The sequence below is a fragment of the Chamaea fasciata genome, unplaced genomic scaffold (genome assembly GCF_029207755.1).
Source record: "Chamaea fasciata isolate MVZ Bird 193981 ecotype frontalis unplaced genomic scaffold, bChaFas1.0.hap1 SCAF_3, whole genome shotgun sequence".
Classification (NCBI taxonomy): Eukaryota; Metazoa; Chordata; class Aves; order Passeriformes; family Sylviidae; genus Chamaea; species Chamaea fasciata.
Window position 1 is genome coordinate 79,905,522 of NW_027094088.1, and position 11,683 is coordinate 79,917,204.

Sequence of the window (11,683 nt, forward strand, 5' to 3'; positions counted from 1 at the left end):
AACCTGCGGCATAGACTATGAGTCATTTCCTTGCTGAATTAAATTTTTTACTCATCAAATTTGTTCATGAAATAATTATCTTAAAGACAGGGAGATTTTTTTTTCCCAGAACGAGTTTAAAGAGACATTAATATCTTGTAAGACCAAGTCCCAGATGATTCGCTGATAAATCATTACAGGCACTTAGAAAATGAAGTTTGTGAAACACAACCATAGCTAACAAACTGCATCATGATAGAGGAAAAGAAAAACAACAGAAAATATTTATTGACATAGTAAGTGCATCATATAATATCAGAGCAGAAGTTTGGATTTATTTTCTCAAATGGCTTGTCATTTTGTACAGTTAAAAATATTATACAGTTTTCTGTCAGTCTTAAAAAAGCCAAGAGCATGAAAGAATCCTCAAAGCTGCTTCTGGAGGTTTTTAACCTAAATGCTCTGACACTTGGAGCAAAAGGCTGGTGCAAAGGGGACCCAAATATACTTCCAAATCCTTTGAGATTAGAGTGAAATTTTAAGCTTTCAATTTAATAACGTTCTTTTTTTCCCCCCAGTCATTCTTTAATCCAGGAATTTGTAGATGGAACTATTTGCAATAATCTGTGCTTTAAAATTAGAAGCAGTTGATTAAATTTCTACAGATGCCAAACACAAACAGAAGACACTTGAAAAAAATTTATTGCCTAGAATTTCTAGATACATGCAAAAAATGGAGCCAACATTTAAATGCCTTAAGTATGAGAATTTTTGTTTGTTTTTTTTCCCAGTGGAGAACAGCTTTTACAAGAATCCCAACAAAAGGTCAGGTTTGAGAAACTCCCCTTACTCACTACACTCTTGGTGATGCGGTGTACTGGGAGGTTCATACTGCCAAGCCTTTTGGTCAGAACACCAATCTGTTGCTTTCCAAGGACCCTGAATGAACAGAAGCATAATCCCTTCAAATTCAGGCATGGATTGTAGATCAGGGTCAAAACCCCTGCCTGTTAGTGGTCCCCTGCCACAGCCTGAGTCCTCTCACAGCCCTTTCCTTGTTGCTGTTGGCTGGGAAGAAAAGCCTTATCTTTAACAGTGAAAAATTGCTCATGAAACTTGTGAATTTAACATCTCAATTTATACCATTAAGTGTCTACCATCTGCCTTCTCTTTCTCACAATCAGTGCCTCTGCTACCTTGCAGCCATTTCATCTGTTACTTCGCACACTTTCTTTTTCCTTTTCACACAACTTCCATCTTCCTGGTCTTCTATACCATGTACTTCATTCTTTCTTTCTTTCTGTTTTATTTGCTGTTTGCTGCCAGGTCATCCCTTATCAGCAGAATAGAAAGAACTCCCCAGCTGCTTCTCTCCTTCACATGTGGATGAGTTATTTTTTTTATTTAAGCCATATTCGTGCTGATTCATACACCATATAGACACATAAATCTGCAAAATTAAGATGGTAAATCTTAAGGAGTCAAGGAGTTTCTTTAAGCAATTATTGAAGCATTGGGTAGTCTTTACCTTATACAACAGAACTCATTTCCCTACATAATGTTGTGCTTTTCTTTTGTTAACTTAACACAAACTTAGACTTAACTTTTCACATTGCAGATAACCCCCTTGACTTCTCCTCAGGCCAAGTGGAAGACCAAACTATTGCCTAGCATGCTGAGACAACATGAAAAACATTTTGTCTGTGTCTTCTTCTACCTTTATTCCTTGGCCTGAAGGTCCTGACAACACCAAAACTCAATCAAAACAACACCTCCAAGCCTGTATATTTTCATGTGTTTGTGCATGGGCACAAAGACACAGATTTGCTTGTTTGTTTGTTTGTTTGTTTGAAATTAATTTTTATGTTGCTCTGGCCAACCTCTTTAATCTCTTAGTACCACAAAATGAAGCACTGAGCATCTAGTATTTATTCTCTGAAAATGAAGAGTTTTTATCAACCTGGTATGAGAACCTCAGGTTGCAGCTGAGATATTTACAACAGATAATTATTATAACAAGACCATTTGGAAGCTGACAACAAAAATTGCTCCCAATTCCCAAAGCGATAAAGAAATAGATTTTACTGGTTCTGAGGAGGAGCACACCTAAATTAAACTCAATAAAACAAGGAAATTTACTAAGCCCCCTTATCTTGATCAGTTTTGGACCCAAATCAATAAGGACAATAATTATAAAAAATCCATGGACCTGGGTTGTCTTGTATTAGATTAATGATGTGGTACCTTATTTGTCACAGTAACTATGGAAAAAGGCACTTAAGAAAACCTTATGGATCTGACTAAAGAATAATATAAATCGGTTGCACAGAGCAAGAGTATTAAATACTGGACTGAGGTGATTTAAAATTACTGTCAGCAAAGCCACATGTGTTAATAGAGATGTTAACAACAATAAAAAATAATTAACCCTAAAATCTTAGAGATTTATTTCTAAACTTTAAAAATTATTATTAGTTTTCTGCAAACAATCACACAAAATAAAATTAAAACATAATAAAGGAAGAAAAGTTGAGTGTTCCCTGGGAAGGCTGACATTAACAGAAATAGTTTCCTTTAAAGTGAGATCTCTTCCAGTGAATGAAATATTGTTAGGGTTATGATATGGAAGCAAGTCTTAAATTTTTATGCTTTGGCAATAATATGGCAATAATGACAAAGTTGCCTGCACATTCAGTGTGTCAGGTTATGTACTTTCAACCATCTAACAAAAAAATGGGTTATTTAAAATCATCTTATTTCATCAAAAGATAATATAAGCATGTCTTAAAGATTCCAACAAACAAATAGTATTTTAAAAACTTGTTGTATTTTTTTCTCCTGCACAGGAAGAAAAGGATTTTGGTCAGCATAAATTTATGGTAAAAAAATTAAATATTGTGGTGGTGAATACTCTGAAAGTATTGAAACCCAAAGGATATGATCAGAAAGGCACAGTATCTTTTTATGTTATTAGATTAACATATAGCACCATAACAACTCTGTGTAATTCAAAATCTTGACATAAAATAAAATATATAGACTTATATAGCAATCAACAACAGTTGTTAAGAATGTGGTTTGTGTTTAAAGGTGTGTAAAAGTCAAGCTCAGTTTGTGTCTGCAGTCTTCATTAAATACATGGTTCTGCAAACATATTGAACCAAATTATTCTCTAACTACTGCTGCTATCTAACAAGATACCTTTTATAATGCACAGGATAGTTCTACCATTCAGAAGGTGCTATAATTTAGTTGGGAGAAATTTTTAGTTAACCTTGTGAATCATGTTGAGATGGAATCTGAGTATAACATGATTAAAACCACACACTTTGCAAAACTGTATAAAGCCAAACTAAAATATTGATTTCCAGCTCCCATTCTAATACATACTATCCTATCTATGAAGCTGAACTCATACAAAAGTAATTTATAAAAACTGAAGAAATGTTTAGCACCCCAAAAATATATCATCTGTGAAGCTCCAAATGATTGTCAAGTAGCCACTTCAGGAGTCAGTGATTTCCCCCAGTGGTGAAACTAAACATTTGACTAGAAACTAAACCTACAGTTCTCCAAATACTAATTGGAAGGCAAATGCGTGTGTTTAAGATTTTATAGCCTCTCAAAGAATGTTTAAAGGCATTAAACTATGTCCAGATGCGTCTTCCTCTTCCAAACATGGAAACTTTTGTTTGTTAACTTCTTTTTTGCTGTTTTTACTGAGCAATGAAGTGAATTTGTCTTTAAGGTGTAACCAACCCTCAGCTACATAAATCTGGAATTTCCATGGGACTGTTTCTGCAGCAACCAGAAGAGGAAGTTTTCCAAACTAACAATCATTAATTATAGTGCTGCTTCTCAACACGGACCTGTGGTCTTTAGAGAATGCCAGAATAACATCTTGTTCTCATGCAGTGCTCTGGATCATTCTGCACATACAGTAACATGCTGTATGCACAAGTTGCATTTGAAGAATTGGAACAGAACCCTGAGAAAAGTAAATCCATTGGAAAAAAAAAAAGATATTGTTTAATAACACCAGTTTGAGATGTTTCCCCTTTCCCTGGGGAAAAAAATGACAAACAGGTGCAGCCATTTTTTTCCTCATGAATGACTTGAATTTATCACAATTTCAAACATAAATATAGTTTGGGATTTTAAGTGCGTATCTAGGTTGATTACAATTAGAAATACTTTGTCTGACAATTTTACCCTTCCCCTAGCAATTCAGCATTCCTTAAGTCACCATAGCACTACTTGCAAGCTGTGAGTTCAGAAACATTCTGATGTGGAGTGATGTTCTTCCAGTCACTGTTGTGGCCGCCTTTCACTCCACGGCAGTGAGGGTGCTAAGCGAGTGAGGTGAGGCTCTCTTCAGCCTTGTGTGCAATTCCCATCATTCCCATGTATCCAGAAGCAAATCTGGGCATATTTGAGAGGAGTAATTCGTACTGCTACATTGTAATCCTGCTGTTCGCCATTGATGTCCACCCACTGATGGCCTGAGTAAACAGCGATGATCTTGCGTTTCCACTTCTTTTTGTTTGGCTCCTTCAGACGGAGATAGATGCCAGACCCTGTGGAGCCAGGCTCAGCATCACAGTACTGATAAAACAGATCGTTGGACTCATCAGAAATGCTACAAAATCTGTAGACCAGCTGCCCAGACCGATCATTGTCAAAACCTGAGAAGTGGATCATGCTCCCAGGCATCATTTTGATTGTTGGGCTGATTCCCAGCTCCATATATTTCCTTTTGTGGGGACGCTTGAGCTCAAGAACAGCATAATCATAATCCAGGGCAATATCCCCAGAGACACCCTTAAACCAGCCTTTTGGGATGTGTGTACTCTTCACTCGGGTCCACTGGAAGGAGGGCAGACCATCTGAGGTCCCTTGCTTCCTCCCAGATCGCCTCTGCTTTCTCTCATCACCTTTGGATTGTCGCCTTGATTCTGTGGCAGCTTTGGGATCCTCTTTGGCTGCAGAAATTTCTCTCCTACCTCTTTTAGCACCTTTGCGTTTCCTGCCGTTGCCCCTGGATTTTGTCTTCATCAGGCCCACCCTCAGCCTCTTGCTGCCCTTAACATAATCCTTGCCATTGTGCAGACAGTGGGCTGCTGTTAGTACGTGCTTGGGGGAAACCAGAATGCCACTGCAGCCCGTGGAGATCTTCACAGCTGTGTTGAATGGAAAGTTGGTCATAAACCTCTTGTCATAGATGCTGAACCTACTGTCTGTTCCATAGATCTGCCTCTTCTTTCTCAAAGGCCTTCGTGTGGTTGTGTTGGCAGCTGGGTCAAGCACTGCTCCGAGGACATTCACTTCCGTCAGGGTCCGTGTGCCATTTTCAAAAACAGTCTCATAGGATAAGAGGTTCTTCAAGTCAGACAAGCTTGGCACTGGCAGTTTTCTTTGACATTCAATCCCACATACACTGTTCAGCTCTAATTTGGGTTTTGCTTCAAATTTAGGGCTGTCGAGGGAGAAAGTTCTTTCTCTCACAATCTGGGGAATCTTCTTTAAGTGCCAAGTAAAATCTTGTTCAGTTTCTGTTCCATTACTGAGACCCAATATAGGTATGAAAAATATGAATAGCAGTAACATGTGCTCCATTTTATTTTAATTTTTTCTAAAACAAGAAAGAGAGATTTGAAAATACACTTTGGAAATATACACTTATCTTAGGATCTTCTAAGTATAATCATGCAATTTTAGAACTGACTATAGTGAAACAGAATTCTACAATCTGCTCAAAATAGAAATGCCTCAGATATTCCCTGTATTTCCTCTGACTCTTCCAATTGTTTCTAGCAAGATGGATGCAGATAATTCAGCCAGCATCCATGCTGAGCTAGTTACTGGAAGATGAAACCAGCTGATTTTTACCTGTTTTTCCCTGAGTGGACAGCAGTCTGAGTCATTCCACTCAGTAGAGCAGCCTGGTTTTATTTATTCCAAAGGTTTGCAGTTACATATTATGTTTCTGCTTCTCTTTTCTGTAGTTGTATAGTTGAAGGTAGGACATAGTTGAAAACCCTCAGTGCATTCAAAAGTTGGGATCCAAGCAAAGATTGATAGACAGATTACACTCATGAGGCCTAGGAACCCTTGGGAAACCAGACCAATTGTGCTCTTTCATATAATGGCCAAAACGTGGCTTTAGCTGACTTAAAAGTCACCAGTGGTTCTCCATTACCCACCCAACTGAGAACTATGAACCTGCCTGTATGAAAAATGGCACTTTGCTAACTGCCATCCCAAGGAACCAAGGTTTTCTAGGACAGACAGAAAGATGAGGAAAGGAGAATGTTGCTGGTGTAGAGGAGTCTCCTGGTTATATATACATGCAGCAAAGCTCAGCCAAGTAGGAGGAACAAGCCTGGTGACTCATCCCATGCCTTTTTCAGGATCCCACAAAGGCTGTAAGAACTGTGCTTTCTGTGCTTTATGGTCACATGTGGAAAGCCCCATCTAGATTGGGTGATACACCACACCAAAAGCTCATTTTTTAAATGGGAAAGACAAAAAGCAGTATTATTCCCATCTGTAGTTGGGAAACATGCAGGAAAAATGTAACATTGTTAGAAGTCTGAGGCAGAGCCAGAAACTGAACCCAGAACTCTTGATTCTGAACTCAAAACTTTACTGAAAAGACCATTTTTCTCTTTTGGCAGCACTGATGTCAGTGGCATTATCCAACTACTGGCAGCTGCCACTGGGAAACCTGTGCTCAGTTCCAACATCCTTCATTCCAATTACATGGAAACCTCAGCAGTGAAGAAAGAAAGGGTCTATGATTAAACTTTAAAAGCCAAGCAATTCAAGGATTTGTATGTGGTTAAGCTCTCTGGTTTACATTGCAATGGCAGTATAGGCCAGGGCAAACATAACCACTTTCCTTAATTTTAGTTCAGAATAATAGAAGTGGTGCTCTCCAGTGAAACATCCTGGCTACAGGCTAGCTGAAGATCTAGCATGAAAAATAGGGGTATATGGAAAAAGAAGTGGGAACACCGCTTTCAAAGCTGTATAATGTACCAGTGACTCCTATGAATTTTGAGGCATCTTTACTCCATAGACATATTTGTTGTCTATAATAAGTAATACTTATAATTTTTTTAGTTAAGTAAGCACTGGAGTTCAACCACAGCTTGTTGCTTCTGATGCCAAGTTCAGAGCGTGGAATTGTTTTAGCATAGTTTTGATACTTTCACCTTTGCCAGAATGGAACACTAACTTTGAGCTGGAGTGCACTTACTAGGATATATACATTTTACAATACAAGGAAACCCTCCCTGGCTTTAAAGGAGCTAACTCAGGTCTTGGAGAAGATGTGTGGACTTTCCTAAGACATCTGGAGATAACAGTGACTCACAGGTCTGGGCCCTGGGGTGTACGTCGTTATATGAAAAGATATCTGAGAGTTTTGAAAGCAGATCTGGGGAATCACCCCAGGCACAAGATTTTGTAAAGGGACACTAGTTGCTCACACCAGTCTAGCTTATTGGTATAGCAGAAATGCGCACATTTAAACATTAACTTTGATACACAAAGTTGCCTTCAAAATGTTTGTTCAGTTATTGCTCAATTAGTATTAAATCTGAGGAGGAATTACTATTTTACATATCTGTGGGTAAGTTAGAAGGTGCTAGAATAAAAAAAATACTATAATGGGAACATAATAGCTTCATGGCCTGACCAAAGGCCTGCCTGTCCTAAAATCCTATTTCTGACACTAATTGTGGTTGCCTAGGGTAGATGATAGGGATAGGAATGGGGCAACCATATATGCTCCTCCTCCCTTACAGTTTCTTAATTACAGCCAGTTGTACTTGGTGGACTTTAGAGCAGAGGTAGTTTCTGTAGTGTAAGGAAACCTTAGTTCATTTCTCTTCTATAGTTTGACAGTTTTCCCTTGAATACATATAGAATTTTGTAGCCATAAAGTTCTGCATCCAGGAGTTCCACAGCTTTACTCCACGTTGTATGAGGAAGCATCTCCTTGTCTTTATTTCCAGCCTGTCACAAACTAGCATGGTGTGTGGATAAATAATATGATATTAATGTAGAAAAGCTGTTTAAATTTGCTTTGCCCTAATATAGCTGCTGAACAAGACGGTTCTAATGTCAGGCTTGAGAATTTATTTTTTTTTTTCCCTAGAATACTCCTCCCTTTCTCAGCTTTTCTTCAGGGTCTGGATATTTGATATTCCTCTGTAGCTGAACTTTGTGAGCCCTAAGGAAAGTCCAGTTATTAACTGCTTGCTCACACAGAAAGTCTGGGTTGATGTCATTCCACTGTGATGGCTAATGCCTTCCCAGATGATCTCATAACTAAGTTTATAGAGAAGTCCATTTTTTCCTCTCTGCTTTACAGAGAGACTTTCTGCAAGAAAATGGGTGGAGTACTATGTTTCCCTTCTGCCACTCTTTAGAGAGAGGAAAAAAATAAACAACAACAAAAAACCAGCCCAACATTCAAAGCACAGAACCTTCAATAGATGCCTTGGAGCCTTCTATTTGAAACACAATACTCAAGTGCTCACTACTTACAAAGGCAGTCTTGGAAGCCAAGATTTTCTTCATTTATAATGAACCACTTGTCACTGGGAATGAACTAACTACACTTCAGGGTAACTGGAAGAAGTTCAAGAAACTTGATAAACATGGTAATTCTCATTACAGACCAGAGCAGTGGTTCTGCTAGGCAGCTTTGTTGTTTCCAGCCATGCATTTAAGATCTGTTTACTAACCCCATCTCTACTGTTTAGAGGAGGCCAACTCCAAGCACGGGCAATGTCAGCAGTTTCCAAGGCCAAGTATAGGCTGCTGGCAAAAGGGAAACACAGGGCTCCTCTTGCCAGATAACCAGGATGTAAATGTGTAGATGGGTGCAAATATAACTTTGCAGGGCTGGAGAAGGAGAGAGAGAATACAGCCGCCAGGGGAAGGAGGAAATGTTCTGAGAAGGCTTCAAGCTGATTGCAAGAAAAAAACCCTCAACATGCTACCTGTTCTCTACTCTTCCTCCATCCTCCAAGATGCTCTGTCCTCTCCTTTCCTTCTCTCCTTTCCCATACAGATTTTGGGTTGGCTTACAACAATTGGAATTCTTGAGGCAGCTCTTTAAGGTATGACGAATTGCTTGAGAGAAGACAAGATGGAAACCAGAAAGAGAGAGATCCCCAGCTATATGAAAATGTTGAAATTCTTCCTCCAGTTTCCAAACTCAGCTGATAATTTTGGTGGCATTCCAGCTACCAGGCATACCCATACAAGTGAAACTACTTTTAGTTCTTCTCATTTCTTTCTTCCAACATTAAACCTTTCTGTATCCACAGAACAAAAACGACCTAATTTGTGGGGATATCCTTCAAATATTTTGTCATTATAATCTACCTTACTCCAGCTGAATGCATGACAGATGCTCAGGAAAAGGCTTATAGTCAAGCAGAACTAGAACAGGTTTCTCTTCAAGCTATCATGGAATAAATTTACATGTCAGTGTTGCTCAGACAGAAGAAAAATTCAGTCCAGCTTCCTGACAATGTTTTATCTTGGTCTGTTCAGTGCAGCCTCTACCCTGGTGTTTCCTTCTTCTTGTAGGAAAGTCGACACATTTCAAACTAAGCTTACACAATTTTAAATGCAATTTCCAGGTTGTAAAATACGAGAGGCTGCTATAGTAACCATCTCCTTTAACTGCTTTTGGCCTTATTCTTGAAACGACCTGAAAGTTGGAATTCGCAGTTCTACTCTGACAAAGCAAAACAGAGAAAAAATTTGTGATATCTCGCGCTCCCTGGAAGAAACCATTGCCCTAATGTTATCCACCACTGCTCCGCCTTCCCTCCTCCAGATGCACTCACTGTACAGTGGTGTATGGATGTTGTCCTGCTCTCCGACTTGCGGGAAGAAAAACCCACTGCGGCTCCCGGCTCTTACAAAAATTTAGGCAGCTTCAGTACTCATAGGAAGAACTAATTTTACACGGCAGGCGTGTCAGCTCATTTCTGAAATCCCACTCGCGGGGAAAATGAAGGGCCGCGAGTAAGCGGCGCTGGCGCGGGGCTCCCGCCGTGGCGCAGTGCCCTCCGCGGCCGCGGGGCGGCGCTCTCGCAGCGCCGGCGGCGGCCCCGTGCCCAGCTCAGCCCCGCGCCCGCCGCCGCTCCCGCCCCGGGGTCCTCTCCCCGGGATCCTCTCCCCGGGATCCTCTCCCCGGGATCCTCTCCCCGGGATCCTCTCCCCGGGATCCTCTCCCCGCTCCGCCGCGCCGGGAGGAGCCGGAGGGGAATCCGGTCGTGCGCAGGCCACTGCTCTGCTGCTCAGCGGCTCCGGGGGTCCAGCCCTGCCAGCCGGGCAGCGGCCCCGCGACGGCAGCGGGTGGGCACGGACCGGGAACCGGCCGGAGGAACGGCGGGGACGGCAGGGCTTTGCCGGGATGGCCGCCTTTCCTCTGCCCTCTCCGCTGTTGCCGGCCGCTCCTGTGTGTTCGTGTGTTAAAGCCCAGGGCTGTCCTGGAAGAAGAGGAGGATTTGGGGAGTAAGCTTATATCCCTCCTTAGGCATCCCCTGGTCCTGCTTTCCGCAGGAGGCTCAGCGTTTCCGCGACTGATCCAAAAGAGTTTCCCCACTCTACAAAGCTTGCAAGTTAAATACCTTGGCACAGCTCTTTTATTTTTGCTATTCCAAGATAAATCTGCTTCCAGCAGTGACGAATCTGGATGAAATTAGTGTCAATTCCAGAGGAGCCTGGAGATGGTAGCGCTAATACTGAGGGGATGAATCAGAATTAAAGGAGTTTGTTTTGAAGGGTGAAGAGGCTCCTTTCCTGCTCCCCGCAGAAGGCACAGCACAGAGAAAAGCCAATAAATATACCCTTGCCTCAGACCAGTTAAGCCGTCTTGTGAAACCGGCTTCAAATATGAAAAACAAGGACCAGATAAACGCGTGGCGTTTTAGTCCTATCAAAAATACATCCATCAGGCTAAAGAGGCAGGAACTTTATACAAAACATCTCAGCTGCCAAACTCAAGGTACTGACATCGCTCAGCCCCCTCTCTCTCTCTCTCTCTTTTTTTTTTTTTTTTTTCTTGAAACGACCCGCGTAGAAAGAATGACACCGCGAAAAACTATCACCTTAGAGACGCTGGTTACCTCGCGCTGCCCGGTCCCCGGCGCCGGGCAATCCCCCTCAGTCCCCATCCCCAGCTCCGCTCCTGCCCACCCAGGTCTCCGGGGGCTGCCTCTTCCCCGGAGGCCGACGCCGGGAAGGGTCTCGGTCATACCTGGCAGCCCGCAGACGGACGGAGGGCAGGGCGGCCGCAGCCCCGGGGCTCAGGCTCCCGGCTCCCCGCTCCGCGCCGCTCGTCCGCCGCCCAGCGCCCGCGGCTACTGAGCACGGGGCGGGGGGAGCGGCCAGGTCTTCCCAGGCGGGGGAGGGGATGGAAAAAGGAAAAAAAAAAAAAAAAAAAAAAACAGGGAAAAAAGAAAGAAGGCGAAAGGGAGGAAGCCGAGGGGGAGGGCCGAGGGGAGCGGAGGCAGATCCCGGTGTCTCCTCAGATGGGAAGGGAAGAAGGGGCTCTGCCTGCGGGGCGGGGACGCTCATCGCCCCGGCAGCGGCTTCCTCTGGGCGCCGGGCGCGGGGCCGGGGTGACCCGCACAGGGACGGGGCGGGAGAGGCTGCCGGGCCGGGGTGGCGG

At 42.4% G+C, this 11,683-nt stretch overlaps 1 protein-coding gene across 1 annotated transcript; it reads right to left on the reverse strand.

The window, feature by feature from the left end:
• Positions 1 to 235: 235 nt before the first annotated feature.
• Positions 236 to 11,353, reverse strand: PRSS35 (serine protease 35). Its single transcript, XM_066179614.1, has 2 exons — positions 11,270 to 11,353; positions 236 to 5,611 (listed from the first exon to the last, which is right to left on the reverse strand). The coding sequence occupies exon 2, from the start codon at positions 5,593 to 5,595 to the stop codon at positions 4,354 to 4,356; it is 1,242 nt and encodes a 413-aa protein (XP_066035711.1). The 5' UTR covers positions 5,596 to 5,611; positions 11,270 to 11,353; the 3' UTR covers positions 236 to 4,353.
• Positions 11,354 to 11,683: the final 330 nt, after the last annotated feature.